The 17871-nt window shown below is 39.8% G+C and overlaps 2 protein-coding genes across 6 annotated transcripts in view; both read left to right on the forward strand.

The window, feature by feature from the left end:
• POLK (DNA polymerase kappa) overlaps window positions 1-6460 on the forward strand; it is a 37615-nt gene extending 31155 nt beyond the window's left edge. For all 4 annotated transcript variants that reach the window (XM_065661138.1, XM_065661135.1, XM_065661139.1 and 1 more), the window contains 4 exons: window positions 766-937; window positions 2381-3340; window positions 4483-4534; window positions 4685-6460. In XM_065661138.1, the coding sequence (XP_065517210.1) occupies window positions 766-937; window positions 2381-3340; window positions 4483-4534; window positions 4685-4769 (1269 nt within the window). In that variant the 3' untranslated portion in view covers window positions 4770-6460. The remainder of the gene's footprint in view (window positions 1-765; window positions 938-2380; window positions 3341-4482; window positions 4535-4684) is intronic.
• Window positions 6461-9457: 2997 nt separating this feature from the next.
• Window positions 9458-17871, forward strand: part of ANKDD1B (ankyrin repeat and death domain containing 1B) — a 28287-nt gene continuing 19873 nt past the window's right edge. For both annotated transcript variants that reach the window (XM_065662142.1, XM_065662144.1), the window contains exons 1-5: window positions 9458-9540; window positions 13160-13263; window positions 15320-15418; window positions 16902-17000; window positions 17092-17196. In XM_065662142.1, coding sequence (XP_065518214.1) covers window positions 9465-9540; window positions 13160-13263; window positions 15320-15418; window positions 16902-17000; window positions 17092-17196 — 483 coding nt within the window. In that variant the 5' untranslated portion in view covers window positions 9458-9464. The remainder of the gene's footprint in view (window positions 9541-13159; window positions 13264-15319; window positions 15419-16901; window positions 17001-17091; window positions 17197-17871) is intronic.

Consider the following 17871-nt stretch of genomic DNA (forward strand, 5'->3'; position numbering starts at 1 on the left):
CTGTCTTTCATATAGAAAGAACAGTTCATATTTTCTATGGATGTCCTTATGGTAAAGCAGGGATTGACATTCAAGACCTAAGGGAATTGTGATTAGTCTTCTTCAACCATAAAAGATTGTATCAAAAGATGATAGGTTGAAAAAGAAATCATCAACTAAGAAGGACAAAGAGATACGCTTGCAACAGCACCAGAACAAAAGGAGTGCCGTTTGTTTACATTTGGAAGGACACACTAAATCGCACAAATGGTTTAGAAGGTGTGACCAGGGGAATGTCTGTGGCAGGCGGATGCTGTGTGTGGCTCTGATAGCGCAATGCAAGCGGAAGGAAGTCTTCAGTGAATCCTCAACTGGATATCTCTGATGCTTCCGTAGTACTTTTTCCCTGCAAAGTTAAGATATCTGGCACTGAAAGTTAAGAAAAAAATTTTTTTGTAGGCAGGTTAGAAGTTGTGACTGTAACCAGAGTATGAAACCTGTTGAACATGCACTGGTGGCAGATGGTCTGTTGGGAACTGTAGCCAAATGACCCAGTTCAGAGAATTCAACTTTGGCAGCAGTTTAGGAGCAAGCGCAGAAGCTTGCAGACAGATTCTTGGCAGTGCCCCTTGCTGTACACAGATAAGCACGCTGTCTTGACTGTGGCTTTAGGGCCCTTATATAGATGCTATGTAATAATGTTTTCTGTGCTGTATTTGACATGCTTAACCTTTCTCTTTTCTCTCTTACCCCTTTTTCTCTCCTCTCCTACCGCCATCATCCCAGGGTAAAACTGTTACCTTGAAACTAAAGAATGTGAACTTTGAAGTAAAAACAAGAGCTTCAACTGTGCTGTCTTCTGTTTCTACTGAGGAGGAAATATTTGCTGTTGCTAAAGACTTGTTAGGAACAGAAATTGACAGTGTTGCTCCTCACCCTTTACGGATACGACTTATGGGTAAAAGATTTTAAACTTCTTTTTCAGAGTTAGCTCTTATAATGCATAAAAATAAGAGACTGTAGTCTGAAGTAATGGTATAAATGATTTCATGGAATCATAGAATGGATAGGGTTGGAAAGGACCTTAAGATCATCTAGTTCCAACCCTGCTGCCTGTGGGCAGGGATACCTTCCACCAGACCAGGTTGTTCAAGGCCCTTTCCTTGAGCACTCCAGGGATGGAGCATTCACAACTTCCTTGGGGAGCCTGTTCCAGTGTCTCACCACTCTCACAGTAAAGAACTTCTTCCTTATATCTAACCTGAACTTCCCCTGTTTACATTTGAGCCCATTACCCCTTGTCCTGTCACTGCAGCCCCTGATGAAGAGTGGCATCCTTGTAGGCCCCTTTCAGATATTGGAAGGCTGCTAGGAGGTCTCCACACAGCCTTCTCTTCTACAGGCTGAACAGCCCCAACTTCTCAGCCTGTCTTCTTATGGGAGCTGCTCTAGCCCCTTTGTCATCCTTGTGGCCTCATGTGAATTTGCCCAACAGCTCCATGTTCTTTTTATGTTGGGAACACCAGAACTGCACACAGTACTCCAAGTGGGGTCTCATGAGAACAGAGTAGAGGAGCAGAATCAAGTCCTCCAACCTGCTGACCATGCCACTTCTGATGCAGCCCAGGATATAGTTGGCTTTCTGCACTGCGAGTGCACACTTCTTCATTCTTTCTTGCAAAGTAGAATCAGTTGTGGAGTTCTGAATGGTCCTGACTGAGAAATGTTTTGCTAATTGAGGTTCTACTTTCCTTACCACCTGTTAGCCCTGGAACAACACACATTGGCACGAAAGTAGAATCTTAATGCATAGCAGTGCTTAATTCTGCTGCCTTGAAAGAGCTTTTAAATCTGCTTTGCACCACAGCACCACATAGTTTCTTTTCATAACGTGTTTTAGAAACAAATGCTTTAAATAGAAGTGCTTATAGATTTGCAAATGCTATGTTCTGCAAGAAAATTGAACGTCTCTGCAAAGTAGATTGTGTTTTGATTCTGAGACCTGTGTGTTTCACGTGCTTATACATTCTGCTTGAACTGTTCAGTAATGCATAAAAATTGACGGTTGTATTAGAATGCACTTAAGAAAAAATGTATTGGTAGGGAAACTTAATGCAAAACTCTTTCACACTGAATTATGTATGTTAAAGTTCTGCCTTAATGTTATGGTTCTATAAGTTAAAACTTCATGGATATTGAAATCAGTATATGGTTGGGCAAGTGTTTGATAAAATTGTATTGTGATTAATTGTTAGTATTTGCAGGTAGTATAGCCTCTGTTTAGAGATAAAATTCATTTTTATTGAATGTATGCATACCAGGACAACCTCAAAAGGTTTTAATTAGAATTAGTATTAAGTTTTCATAAAATTGAAATTATAAATTTTGTTTTCATCATTAGGTGTACGAGTATCAGGATTTCTGAGTGAAGAAGAGAGGAAATACCAACAAAAAAGCATTACGAGTTTCTTAAAATCAGGAAAAGAAATTGGTTTTCTTAGACTTCAGCCAGGGAAGTCCAACCAAGAATATTTCAGAAACAAATCAGAAGCATCTACCACAGGGAGTTTTTTTGATAAAAAGCGAGCTGCAAGGCAGCTAAATGGTGAGAATCCTTCTCCAAATAAATCTGTAGGTAAGCAGCTATTTCATGATAGGAAATCATCAGCAAATTTTGTAGAAGAAACAAAGAAAGTCACAGACTTGCAGGATTCTAGTGATGTATGTAAGATCTTCACCTGCCCTGTTTGCTTTGAGGAGCAAAGCAGCGATAGTTTGGAAGAGCTTAACAGGCATGTTGATGTGTGCCTCGGTAGGACTCTTGTTGAAGATAATGTGGAAAGAAACAAGAATTACGATTCAAGAAAAAATACATGTAACTTTCTTCCACAGCTGAAAAATGAAAATGTTGATGAATGTCAAAAAAATAAACCAAATCAACTAGCTGGAACAGACCAGTCTGCAAGTACATCTGAGAACTCTATTAGCAATATCACAGAAAAATTCACTCAAATAATATCTGATAAACCTCACAGAGAAAGACAGCCTAGCAATCTCAGTGATATTGCTAGAAACCTGTGTATGAAACAGTGTCTCCTCCCTAAAAGAATTTCACAAAACAGTGAAGACCATTTTGGGAAGACTGAACGTACAGAAGAAAATAGTTCATCCTGTTTCTTTGAAGGCAAAGAAGACAGTGTTCTTGTTTGTCCAGTTTGTAATTCAGAACAGAAAACAACAAGTCTTGTGTCATTTAACAGACATGTGGACGTCTGCTTAAATAAAGGCCTTATCCAGGAACTGACAGAAAAAAAAGATTTTCCCACGAAGACTTCTAATATGGAAAACTCAAACAGAGTTGGTGAGTGTGTGCACGAAGATATATTTGATTATTCAGTTTTTCTGCTTGTACAATTAATATGGTAATGGTATACCTGGAACTTTTCTAAAAGGGCTTTGAGATTTTTCCAACAAATTATTTTGAGTAAAGGCTATGTAAGAGTTTACATTTTTTATATCAAACTAGTTTTCATCGCAAACTAGATTTATTAATACAATATTAGTCACACAGTGCATTCTCATTTGCTACAACAGTAGCAAATGAGAGAAATTACTGCTCATTTCTGTGAATTGCATGTTTGCTACCTCCCAGCCGTGCTCAGAAGGGTATTTGTAAGGCCACTGCAATTTAAATGAAAATCAGTGAAAACATCTTCAACCTGGATTGTTGTAAAGATGCAGCTGACAGAAAGTTTTATTATGTAATGTGCTGGAAAAAACAGGTGGTGAGCTAGAGTGTAAAGGCAGGAACTGCAAGTCTGTTTTACACCTGATAAAATGTATCACATAACTCCACCTGTAAGGTGCCAAACCAGCAGCATGACTCAAGTAGTTTCTCCTTTTGATGAAAAGTTAATCTTTGGCTATGTTAAAGGATATATGCAAGTAGTTAAGTATCTACATAAAGTACCTTGTCACTAATCTAAATTTGGAGCTTTATAAGAGGACATGAAAATGTTAGTGTTAGAATATTCAGAACACAACTAAGACTTAAATATGAATCTTTTACACAAAAAAAACTTTATAAGCAGTATTATTTGTTGTGCAAATAGTCTTTGTTTTAAATGAAGAAACTTGCTATTGGCAAAGATTATTTCCTCCCTGCAGGATAAAAAAAATTAACAAAACGGTTTTCAGCAGCCACCTTGAAAATCAGCTATATTATGCTAAAATACTTCTGGAAAACCACAAGAAGATTCAAATCAGTCCCTTAGGATTCAATAAATTAAAGGCTTTTTGGTTTTCTCTCTTAATAATATTAATATAAACTACAGTTCTCTTAACTGCAGATAATGTTATTTGCTTCTTCCGATCAAATTAGGTTACGTAAAAAAAAAAGTTTACCCAAATTTTTTTTTTTAAAGTTCTGCCATGTGTGTCGTTTCTGAAGTGTTATTTAATTACTGAATTAAATAATTTTGGTGGTTTCCGATTACGTTTCAGGAGCTTTAAGCAGAGGTCAGCAATGCACGAATCCATCACAGGGAGCAAAAAGGTAAGGTTTTTCTGGAAACTTGGGTACACAAGTGATTTTAAAATAATAAAGTTTTGAAATCCAGTGTTGTAAAAATTGTGTAGGCTTGCATGGTATATTGTATATTTGAATATCTTACTGGTTTTGGGTTTGTTCTTTTTCTTTTTTTAGATCTGGACTAACAACTTCAGAGTCAGCATCAAAAAAGGCCAAGTTGAGCAATTCCAAGCATACAATTGAAATGTTTTTTAAATGACTGTGTAGCAGCATATTCTATATGAAGTATTTCATAATATTTTTATCCTGCAAATAAATTTAGCGTTGATGGTAGGCTGGATTGAGATGCCAGTCACTTTGGAGCCATTGCATGCCTCTGTAAACATGATGACTGAGGTAGAAGGAGCTGCAGGTGAGGTAATTTCATTTGTTTGTGTGTGGGGTTTTGAGAATTATATGGAGGTTTTTTTCCAGCTGTTCCTGAGAATCAAAATTTGCTAGCACAGCATCATGAATTCTCTCTGCTGTTCAACAAACAGAACAGCAAGAGTAGAGCTGCCATTAAGCAAGCCTGTAGGGCAAGCTGCTTGAAAGCAGGAATCATTAGCTGGGGTACCATGCTGTGCTTACTGAAGCCCCTCTTCCCACACCTACATGCCATCTTCTCTGTTGGTTGTATTGGCCATAGTAGCCATAGTAGCTCAGACAGACACTTCCTTGGACAGTTCAACACCAAATTTAACTGAGGTATGATCTGTGTGTGGTAACAAAGAAGACCTGGGTTGCTTGATTTCAGCTTATGAATGTCTGTCTTCTCAGTAGATACAAAAATTGATTAATCTTGCAGTTTCAAAGGAAAAGAGCAAAAACTTAGAGCACTATCAAGCTTTCATTGTTGTCGTTGAAAATCTCCTCAGTAAGAGTTGATGGACCAGCCATGAAGCATTCATTGTGATGAGATGCAGGATGACTTGACTTATATAAAAAATGTTAATAGACCTGTTGATGGAAGAAGGATTTGTTCAGGTTAGTCAGGCAAATGCTGCTTGATCCTTGCCCTTTCCAGAAAGACTGAGAACTTCAATTTTTGTCACAATTGTGAAATTCTCACTGGTCAGTAGCAATAAATTTATTCTGAATAAAAGGTCTAGTGGTGCAATAACAATATGAATTATGTGCAAATATGCAAGATACTGGTTTTCTTATTATATACCTATCTTTAAAATTATTTTGTATTTTGAGTAAGTGTTTTGTGAGTGCATATGTGGAAGGAGGAAGCTGTAAAGTGCAAATGTTTAAAATATTTTGGGTAGATTTTTTTCTGTTCAAAATGAATTTCTTAAATGTAAAAATATTATAATAAAATATTTATCAGGAAAATAATTTATGATGACAGCAAGATTTCCCATAAATTAAGCAATGCCAAACCATATATGAAAAATAAACTGGATTTTAATTGCAAAATCTTTTAAGAGAAGTTACTATAGAAGCATCTGTTTTGTTGTTTAACTGTATTAGAAGAACTTTTGAGTTTGCTTGGGTTTTGAGCAAATGGTATGTTTTAGATGCCCAGAGTAAGTCCAGAACGTGCTTTTTTGTTTCCAGACTTCCTAGAATGGTTTCACTATCTCTACGTGCTCATCTGTTTGTTTGCCAAATGCCATCGTACCCACAGCTCTGTCACTTGAAATCATGTCAGTGCTTCCTTATCTGTTTCAGACCAAATCAGCTGGACTAGTTCGACTGTGTAAGCTGACTGTGTGTATTTTTTCTAAACTGGGTCAGTGAGCATTCAGCATGAGCCCGCAGAGGTGGGAGCTGGAAAGTTTTGGTAACATAAAAGCAACAGAGGCAACAATGACTTCAGCTGCCGCTGCTGTTTAGAAACTGGATACCTGTCCCTTTATTAGTTTTTATCTGTCTGGTTCAATAAAGTGTAGAATATAATTATTAACTTGTCCTTGTGTGTATTTCTTTAAAATGTGTATTTTTAAATATGCATTCCTTAGCAAAAAGTAAAATATGGGCTTGAACAAATTGCTGTGCATTTTGCTCTGGATTCTGCATTTCTGTAAGTGTCAATCTTTTCTGCATGTTGCTGGGGCTGCTCGGAAGAGTGAAGGTTGTGGAAAGTGATTAGAAGTGTCTCGCACTTGCTATTTGCAAAGTTTGAGCACATAAGGTATAGTTCTACTGGCAAGGTTAGTTAAGAGACCAGGGATATGGCTGTGAAAGAGTATTGTATGATTGTGATTAGAACTGGAAACTAACAGCTGGTGTTTCCAGACTGTAAAATTATGATCCTGGTTTGAGATTCGCACTGTAACTCATGCTCTGGATGAGGCTGTGAATCTGTTTCTCCTTTGGTGCCAGCTTTGTAGGCAAACCTACTTAGTCCAAAGTTGTCTGTTGTCTCTTACTTCAAAAAGTAACATTTCTGTTGCAAACAATAGCTCTGTATTAGTAGCCCAGTCATCATACAGGGGGGAAAAAAAGAAACTAAAGTAATTTTGCTGTAACATTTGATTCACAGGAAGCAAGAAGTGAAACCTTGTGATTCAGCTATGGCTAAATGAGTTACTTGTTCTTCTCACTCTAGGTTTATTTTCAGAGAGATTTTTTCAGCTGAGTAATATTCGTCTACTGGAAGTACAGTTGATGAAACTGTCTTATCAGGCCAAGGTGTATCAAGTGTGAAGTTTCTTATGCATCACAGCATGATTGCATCAAAAAAAAGATGATCTCGAACCAATTTCTCCTACATTGGGCCCAAGGTCTTCATTCTCACAGTCCCTGCATCTGCCTTCCAAGACTTGGGTGGTGTGGTCAGAGCGTTTGCCAGTGAAGACTGAGGCAAAGAAGTCATTAAGAACTTCAGCCTTCTCCAAATCCAGGGTAGCCAGTTCTCCTGATAGCTTCCGGAGGGGGCCTACGTTGTCCGTAGTCTGTCTTTTCTTCGCTACATACCTATAGAATCCCTTCCTGTTATCTTTCACATCCCTGGCCAAGTTTAATTCTTACTGGGCCTTAGCTTTCCTAATCTGCTCCCTAGCTTCCTGGACAACATCCCTGAATTCTTCCCAGGCCTCCTGTCCTTTGCTTCCACCTCTTATAAGCCTCTTTTTTCCTCCTCAGCAGCTCCTTATCCATCCAAGGATGTCTCCTGGCCCTCCTGCTGCACTTCCTTCTAGTTGGGACACAGCACTCCTGAGCTTGCAGTAGGCGATCCTTGAATATCAACCAAGAGTATTGGGCCCCCCTCCCCTCCAGGGCTATATCCCATGGAAGCTTACTAAGCAGGTTCCTGAGGAGGCTGAAGTCCGCTCTCTTGAAGTCCAGGGCAGTGAGCTTGCTGCACGCTCTTGTCATTGTCCTGAGGATCTCGAATTCGACCATCTCTTGATTGCTGCATCCAGGGCTGCCCTGCATGTCACATTTCCAGTCAGCCTTTCCCTGTTGGTGAGCACAAGGTCAAGCATGGCACCTCTTCTTGTCAGCCCCTCTAATATTTATTTGGGAATATCAGCAATATCAAAGGCTGTTTGTAAAGTCAAATTTAATTTAATTACTTTAAACAATTTTTATGCCCATCTCAGAGAATCACTGAAACCATGAAATATCAATGCTGGCTAAAGTAGACCAAAGTAACCGTGGACTTGAAGATAAACCTAGAAATAGGTAGATTAGGTGGATCTTGGTATGTCAGTTCACAAAACTGAACCTTTTGGGATGTATGTATTGATTATGACTGGACTTTGACGAAAGTAAATGAAAGTATTGTCTACCTGAAAATGAAGAGTGGCAACTGGATCAATGCCGCTATTGCACATTTGTATTTCTGCCCACATCTATGGCAGAAGCAGCTCAGTCTCTCGCCTCCCAAGGCTGTATCTAGCGTCCAACGGCACAGGGAATCTGACCCCCTCCAGTCCATTGAACACAGCAGCAAGAATAACTGCCAAGAGGGATTTTCACCTGAAATAACTTATAGCTCTGTAGAGAGCTCCATGACTACCATGTAACTGGTGACAAGCCACCTGGTTCTGGGGCTCCTGTGTGAGCTGCGATGTCTCTGTGTGTCTGTACCTGTGTACTTGTGGCATTGCTTTTCAAAACTGCCTCTTGTTTCTGGGATGATAGGGGAATCACTTAAGCAACAACAAGGATTACCTTTTTGCCTTGTGAGTGCATCTGTTGGTGCAGATTGCTATCTGCATGTAAGGCTAGAGAAGATCTTGGGGGGATTGTGCAAGCATGACCCTGTTCGGTGCCTAGCTAGTTCATAGAATCATTTTGGGTTGGAAGCGCCCTTCAAAGGTCATCTAGTCTAATCCCTCTGCAGTGAGCAGGGACACCTTGAACTACATCAGGTTCCCCAGAACCGCATTCAGCTTGGCCTTGAGTGCCCCCAGGGACGATGCAGCCATCAGCTGTCTGGGCAACCCATGCCAGTGTTTTATCACCCTCATTGTAAAGAATTTCTTCTTCACATCCAGCCTCCACCTCACCTCTTAAACACATTTAAAACATGACCCCTCATTCTATCACAACAGGCCCTGCTAAAACGTGTCTTCCCATCCTTTTTATTGGCACCTTTTAAGGATTGAAAGTCTGCTAGGAGTTAAGTCTTCTCCAGGCTGAATAGAATCACTGAATAGTTTGGGTTGAAAGGGATCTTCAAAGGTCACCTAGTCCAAACCATGCCAAGAAATCCTGTGTAGCTAGTGCCTGGTTTCTTTTAAAATGAGCTCCTAAGCCTGCTTGGCACCTCTCCCTTCCTGGGCGCTGAGCTGCAGGCATGCTCGCAGGGGGTGCTTGGGCATTGCCTGGGTGCGCTCTGCTCAAGGCTTGGGCCCCAAGAACCGGTTTGTCAGGGCCAGTGTAAGGCACCTCCCTTAGCGCCTGACCTGGGCCGCTTACCTTGGGTGAGGAGGAAGAGGAGACGAGGACAGTGATGAAGAGGCTGAGCCGCCTGTTCCATGCCGGGAAGGAGGCCACACAGGGAGCCACCGCAGCTAGCCATGATGGCCGTGAGTGTGTGGGGGTCAGAGGCAAGGCTGCCCTGTCAGGGTGCCAGGATGGTGGGGCCCACCCCAACCCTCAACCATGGAACAAAAGGGGTTGGGGGGGGAAGGAAGAGATTACATGTGAGCTGCTTTATATGTAATAGAAGACATCAGCGAGGATGTGTGGATGTGGGATTGGGAGTTGGGGTTTGGCATCTCCGCTTTCCATGGGACAGATGGACTGCACAATCCCCCGCTTTACCTGCACCCTGCAATGGTCTCAGGGGGGTCACTGGCATTAGTCACATCCCTGGTGCTGAGCACCTGCCAGCAGCAGCACAGCTGACCGGCACCCCTGTTCTGGGGGGCACTTGGGATTCAGTGAGTCTGGTGGCCGCCTTGCACCTAGCAGCACAACTCCCGGTGAGGACTCAGCATGTAGACCGGTTCATGACAGAAAAGCCCACTCTGGTGTGGGCTGCAACTACTGAAAGCACGCTATTTGTGCAAACTGAGCAGTAATTGTTCAGCCCTGCCGCGGGCCTGTCCTGTGATCATAGCGTGACAGCCAGGAGCGGTCCTCCTGCCCCGTGCTTCCTGATTCCAGGCTGGCAAAGAAGGCAGATAGAAAAGAAACAAACAAAAGTACAGTTGGACTCAATAGGTAGTTCTTGCCGTTACTTCTTTGAACTGGAAAACAGTTATTCTAGAAAAAGACCCTTCATGACTTAATGGAATACCTGCTTTGGCCTGGTCATTTTGTTTCCAGTAACAAGAAAATGTAGAAGGAAATATTACCAAAGTATTAAATGTTTTATTTAATTTTTAGAAACAATAAAGTGGAAATGTTTTTGTTATTTGAATCTGAATATTGTTAGTATTTCTGTATTTTCTCTCCTTGGAACTCTTCAGCCAATTCAAATTCCTGTTTTTTTAGCAATTTTGAGACAATTTAGTGCTTTTTGAGACAATGACAGATTTCATCTTGTGAATGACCACAACAGGAAATTAAGAAAGGAGCAGGGGGAGGGAGGTGGAAAAATTTCCATTGATGGTGAGTATTGAAATCGCTGGTGCGCTCTTTTACTCCATGGGAAGTCATCCTTCTTTTGCGTTATTACTGAAAGACAGATTAAGGTCACTAAAATATGACGTAAATACGAGGAAAGAAAAATTGAAGGTACTTCGTAGCTTGAGTTTCTGTGAAGAAGACTTTCTGTTTTCAGGTCAACAAAGTGATTTACTTCTCTTTTTACTTCCTTTCCCTTCCAAGAGAGAAAAAATGTTCGGATGTTCAATTTGCCACAGACAGGACCCTCTACAAAGGAAATGAAGTGAAAATTACTACTTTATTAGCTCAAAAGAAAAATTGAATCTATTTTCTAATTATATAGTTACAATATAACCTGTAGGGCGATGAGCTAGACATTTTGTATGAAGCCAAAGAAAATAACCACCCAAAAAGGCTGACAGCCACAAACACATAATCAGTTGCTGCTGTCACTTGAAAATAGAGTAATTTCTAATAATGCATGGTCTGCCAAATCATTGAGAACACAGCTTGGGTAGAAAGCTTCCAGGAATTTGTAGTCTGACAGCTCTATACTGTTGTAATTTCATGCATGAAAAAATCATTTTTCAAGAGCAGCAAAAGGTTGTGCAACAAGTCAGTGCCTTAGTGTCTCTGGATTGCCACTGCTCTTAATGCCCGAGTTAAGGTGTTATTAGGAAAAAACTCACCCAGAGCAAAAGGCCTTTATTTTTAACAGTAATTGGCCAATTCGTGACTTCTGGACAGGAGAGAAAAGATCAGTTATTAATTCCTTGTCAGAACTACAACAAAATGCAGATACAGTAAAGAAATATAATTCTCTCTTTTTTTCTTGAAGGCAGTGCAAGTATACTGTTGTTCCTGAATCACAGAATGTTCATATTAGGGTTGGAAAGGACCCTAAGATCACCAAGTTCCAATCCCCCTGCCTATGGGCAGGGACACCTTCCACTGGGCCAGGTTGTCCTGAAATGCAGCAGCATTTATCTTTGCATCCTCTTGTAAGATACATGTATGAGTGCTCAGCAGCAGCCAGTAGGAATGAATATGGCCTAATTGCAACTAGTTGCAACTAATTGGTGCCCTGCATTTTGCATTTTCATGTTTGAACAAAATTGCTTTGAGCAAGATACCCTGAGACCATTGTTTTACCTGTGTTTGAAATCAAGGTAGTGAAAGCTCTGCTGGATAGTTCTTTAGAGTGCAGACTACGAAAACACACTTGTAACACGACAAGTGAGATATTTATTCTGCAAAGATCCCTGTTCATGATGCTGATGTTGCTGTCAGCTGCTCTCCTTGTCACAGGCTCCATGTAGTGTATTCTGTGATTTTCAGAGGATTTTAGGAGGATGCTTTTGTTGTTAGAGGTGGTTGGATAATGTTATAGGAATGCTGGAAACAGTTCTGAAAATGTCCAGTTTAATTTCTAGCTCATTTTGTATAGTACAACTGCGATTATTCCCACTGAGATAATAATCATGGTGAATGCCATTAAGTGAATGTCATACTGATTTTCCTTAGTATGCTCTGCAATTGTAATACTTCAAGCTGTATTCTCATTAGGCATTAATGAACTTAGACATAATGCAGTAGGATGAACTTTCATGAGAGGCCTCTAAGGAACAGATAATTGCCGCAGTTTCTAGCTCAATAGAGACCACTGTCCTCTTTGGTGATATCATTGGGCAAGTGACTTTCAGGCCAAAATAGTCTAGATAGAAGATATCTAAGCAATTAACTTTTAAAGTGTCATATCCTAGGAAATTAGAAATACCTACTAACATTTTGCTACACTGATTTATTCTAAATGTTTCATTAAATGCTAAGGTAGGAACATAAGACATACTCTGACCTCTAAGTTAGCTAAACCAGTTATTAGACACTGGAATTTTATTTTCCAAAGTTACTGAATATTACAAGTCTAAATGGATGCTGCAGCTACTTCAGTTGACCAAACAGATATTAATTTTTAGGTTTAGATATTAAAGGAAGGTCCCAATTTAATAGTAAATTCCACAGTATGGCCAAATTTTGAGTTCAAGTACATAGCTCTTCCCCCACACCCTCTTCCCACCTCCCATGAAACTCCTGATTTGTTTGGTTGTTTTGGGGGGCTTGTTTTGTTTTGTTTTGTTTTTTTCCAGTTGGGTCATACCATTTGGTTACTGTTTTACATTTTTATGTATTTTGGTGGTGTGTTCTGTTTTCAAACAGAGCAACTTTTCCAATAATAGGTGATAAATGCTTCAGTTTGTACTGCTTTGCTTTGTGCCACTAAAATACTTTGGGACCCATTTAGATGGCAGACCCTTATTAATTAACTCCCGTTCCTGTGAGCAGTGCAAATAATAGTAATCCATGCTGTGAAAAGTCTGCTTCTTTGCACTTAGAAGTTGGAACTCGAAACATCAGCCAGATGTCTCTAGAGGAGAAAAATGTAATTCTGGAACACCTCTATGATGAGAAAAGCAAATGATTCTCATATGTAATCAGGACAAATAACAGAAAGTAAGAACAGTATCATAATTTCTTATATTAGTTATGGCTATTTTTTTAATAATACAATTTTTTCATCATGTTTTTCCACAGTATTGCCAGATGAGAGAGAATTTCAGTATGCCGCTAAAATGAACAATTTGGAAACCATGGAAAAGCTGTTTAAAAAGAATGTTAATATAAATGCTGTAGATACTGTGAGTATGAAGCATCTGACAGATCACAGATCTGTAATATGACTTCTTGGCGTTTCATAGTGGAATGACAGCCTGCTATCCCTGTCAACTGCAAGGTAGTGAGGCTGCAGGAGTCCCCACTAGGACCTCATGAAGAAATATTTCATGCACCCAGAATGTTCAGTAGGACTTGTGCAGTGTAGCTCACAGGTCTTTAACCACTAGTCTGTGCATCACAGGAACTAAGGAACTCAGTCCTTAGGAACTAAGGACTTCTGAATTGTGGTCTCTGATTTACTATTTACTCTGTGTTCTAATTTCTTGAATTCCCCATTTTTCAGAGCAAGAGGACTTAACCTCACAGTCACTTTGAGAATGAATTTGTGCTGCTAGCATTACAAATTTCGAGTGTGAAGTGTTTCCATTCATTTTGTATGGAACTTCAGGAGCATTCTACCACACCCACTGGCCCCAGGCTGAGTTCAGAGTTCAGATTTACCCTAGAAAGATGAAAATGCATTTCTTGTGCTGATATCAGCTCTAGGCCTAAATTATGAGGATGTATACTTCACAGTAACAAAATGTAGTGCTGTGTTCCACAAGAGAGGTAATTCAACAGTAGTAGAGTGGTCATGATGTTGATCTGGGAGTTGTGGAGAACAGTTTGCCCTCAGTGGCTGTGTATAAATCATCTACCCATGAACATAAAGTGTTACTTAACTGTCGGTTCTGGAAAACCTTGCTTCCCATGCCCATGTGCATATTTTCCCATGGGGAATTGAGGAAATAGCACAGGTGCATTGCTTGGTTTGTTTATGAGAAAGAAAGGAAGAAAAAACTTCTCAGTAAACTCTTGAACAATGAGAGTGTTCCCATCAATTACATAGTACTCTAAAAAGTCACTTTTAAAATGTTCTTTCTTCCTTATTGCTTTCCAGAACTCAGGAAATTAAACTGAATACTTTTCCAGCCCAGCAGTTTGAATCTTTACTCTGTCATTCTAAAATCAGACCAATAGTACAAGAGATTTACTAGCATAGCTGCATGGGTGTTGGGCATTGATTGATTCTCCTAGGGGGATGTAGCTTATACTGGCAAAACTTTTCTTTTGCTCACATTGATCATTCCTGCCCCTGCACTGCCAAGGCAAATAAGCCAGGCTGCCAAAAGGTGAGTTTTGTTGATAGAACTATTTCTGTGCAAGAGACTTTTTCTGGCATAAATGCATGTCATAAATCCTACCTTTGAATTATTTTAATGCTTATAAACTGTAAATTTAAACTTATACATGGATAAGTCAGCTGGTCTGCATAGATGCTTAAGAGAACAAACTTATTTTTAAAGTCAGCTGGTTAAATCAGTTCTATATCCTTAGCATGTAAACTCTCAATGAATTATGTTAAACCCAATTATGTTAAATTTAACTGGAAGCAAAACTCTCTGCACTAAGGTTTGATGCAATTTAACCAATCCTTTTTAAAATTCACACCATTAATTACTTTAAAGGAAAATTAATCAAGTGTTCCTTAGAAGCACTGAACCTATTCACCTGTGTAAAATTACTCACTGTTGGCAACTGCATAATGCATAATGACTCAGTCTGGCAAGGTGACTAATACTGAGTAGGGGAAGAATCTCATCATGCATTGCAGAGAGATAATAAAAAGCAAGGAAGTTACCAAAGGCAAATCTAATTGTATAAATCTAGTTCTCAGCCCTTCAAATGAAGCCATATAATAAAATAGTAAACATGGATGCTTTTGCACTGCATGCATCTCCTCTAGGCAGGATATGATTACTTAATCACATTTTGACATATATCAGGAAGGGACAATGCTATGTAGAGAAACTAAATCATTCTGGTTCTACAAGAAATCTTTAAGATCAATGCATCAGTTCCACCATAGGGAACAAAAATGCAGATAAAGACCAAGCATAACTGTTGAAAGAGAGGTATGTAAACGTATACAAATTAACAAGTACATTTGTTAAGCAGAGAATTCAGAAATCCTGATCACGTGCATGAGGAAAAGACCTGTATTATGGACCTGACAGCCAAAGCTTTTATTTATTTCAGCTGAAGCGCACTGCATTCCATTTTGCTGTTGCGAGAAGTCATGTATCAGTAGTGGATTTTCTTCTCCATCACAAAGCTAGACTTGATATGGCAGATCAGGTAAGCTGTTTTACATGTTTTGATTCACACAGTGTAGGAACATCTTAGGGGAAAAGTAGGTATTTGCCTCATGCTCCCTGTTTTGCAAAATTAAGTGCTTGTGTAAAATCTTCAGTTTGTCTTAAGACTGCACATGTTTATAAGGAAAAAGGTTGTTAGAGATGAAATGCATTGCCCTGAGCTTTGGCTGCGCTGCATACTTGAGTGAGCACAAGGGTGGATGAAGTCACTTGTGCAAATATACCATCTGTGGTAGCTGTGTGTTAATCATTGGCCACTTTATATGAAAGCAATCACTGAAAGTAAAAAATAGCTCTGGGGATTGCTAGAAGCTCAGAAAGTAACACTTTGTGCTCTTCCCCTCCATTTTTATGTGAGCAGCTTAATGCAAAACTGTCAAGCACTCTGCAGCTTCCAAGACATTAGGAGTTTAGCAGTGTATGGCTGATTTGGTTGGGCCAGATGGTGATCCACAGTGCAAGATTTATTCAGATATTAAAACCAAATGTATGGTATGTTATTAATAAACAGGCTGTTCAAACTGAGAGTTTTCCAGTGAACTGAGTAATGCAAATAGACAAATCATTTATGTTTCCCCCTGTCCCCTATCATGGTAAGCATCCTGCTCTCTAAAGTGTTATACCAACAAGCATAAAAACTGTTCCTGTTCTCCATTAGAGATGGAAGTCAGCCTATTTATTCCTCACCTACAGAGGAGAAACTGGGTAAGGGTTATAGCTACTAAGGAAACACCTTGCTCCCTCTTGCTATGTTTATATTCCTCTGATTTCATTTCTTAGACCAGGTGTGTTTATGGTGGCATAGGAATGTCTTGTGTTTACACAGCACATAGCACAATGAGCTATAATGTATGCTGCTGCGCCTGAACAAAGTACACACAAACTGAGGAAGAGATGTGGAAAAGTTAGAGACATCTGTGGCAAGGATGGGGGACACTAGCTGGAAGTTCCGTATCTCTATTTCTTTTGGCTCTAAGAAGTTAACAACAGAGCTATTCTTTTTTCATGTAAAAAAAGAACTTTTCAAGAGAATTTGAAAGACAAGGAAACTTAAAAAAACAGGTCTAACTAGCAAATTATGGTGACTCACAGAAATACAGTCATTACAAATGATACCTGAAATGTCACCCACTGCAGCCAGTGCTAACTACATGGTTTCTGGGAAGAGGAAATAATTTCCGGGTACTATTTAATTCCTCCATCACAAAATAAGATCAGTCCTTTCCTGGAAGACCTTTTGTTAGGAAGAGGGGCAGCCTGAGCATTTAGCTAGGTCTTGATGCATGACATTTAGCTTAACGTAAGTGAAATGAATCCTACTCACACTACCAGGTGTTAATACTGATTTTCTAAGAGCCGACCGAGCAGAATCCACTTGTACACCGAATTAAGAAAAAAGATTTAAAGAAATTTGGCATGAGGTATTTTGGTAGTAATTTCTGCCTGTATCATTTTATTTGAAGCACGGCCTGACAGTGATTCATCTTGCAGCTTGGACTGGAAATCTGGATATAATGCGAAAATTAGTTAAAGCAGGAGCTGATCAAAAAGCTAAGAATGAGGTTTGTTGGTTACAAATTTTTGCCAACTCTAAACGTGTTTATGCTGGAAAAAAAGTCAAACTTGTTCTTAAAGTTGCTTATGGTTTTTCAGGAAGGAATGAATGTACTGCACTTTGCAGCTCAGAACAACAGCGTTAAAATAGTTGATTATGTTCTCCAAGATCTCCATCTGAATGACTTGAACAAGCCTGACAGGGTACAGTATGTTTCTTTTTGTGTATTTTTAGATGTCATGAGGCATCTGTTGTGGGCAAAACAATCTTGACTTTGGGAATTTCAGTGAATTTTAATTTACTGCCAGCTAAATTAAATTATTGATTTGGGTATTGAGAAACAAGTAAAATAAACAGCCAGACAAGCACTTAGGGAAAACACCTTTCCTCCCTTTATGGCTGTTTCAGCTAACTCCAGACACCTTTCCTGCCATGCTTCCCTTGCTCTCACTGAATGTGATGCTCAGTCCCATCCGTGAGGTGGTGGAAAGCAGAGGAGATTGGGTTTTTTTCACTCATTTCCTGTATTTTCACTCTTTGTTTCTTACTCTTTTCGTCTGTTCTAGCAAGGGTTCTTTCGTGGGCTGCAGTCACCTTCTCCTGAGTCTCCTCTCGCATCCTCTCGTATTTCCTCCTGTATCTTCCTTTGTGCATCCTCCGCCTAGCAGTGACCAGCCTTTCTTAAATGCATTTTCACCGAGGCAACATGCACTCCTCTGATGCCATGAGTGCTGACACATGGTTAATACTGTGTCAGTTTTGTCTCTTGTGGAGCCATCTGGAAATGGCTGCGACCAGAATACAACAGTCTCTGACCTCCTCCCACACAGTCCACCATGCAGCCCCTTGTCCTTACCAAAACCTGCCAGTCAAGGCCA

The sequence above is a fragment of the Lathamus discolor genome, chromosome Z (assembly GCF_037157495.1).
Source record: "Lathamus discolor isolate bLatDis1 chromosome Z, bLatDis1.hap1, whole genome shotgun sequence".
Taxonomy (NCBI): domain Eukaryota; kingdom Metazoa; phylum Chordata; class Aves; order Psittaciformes; family Psittacidae; genus Lathamus; species Lathamus discolor.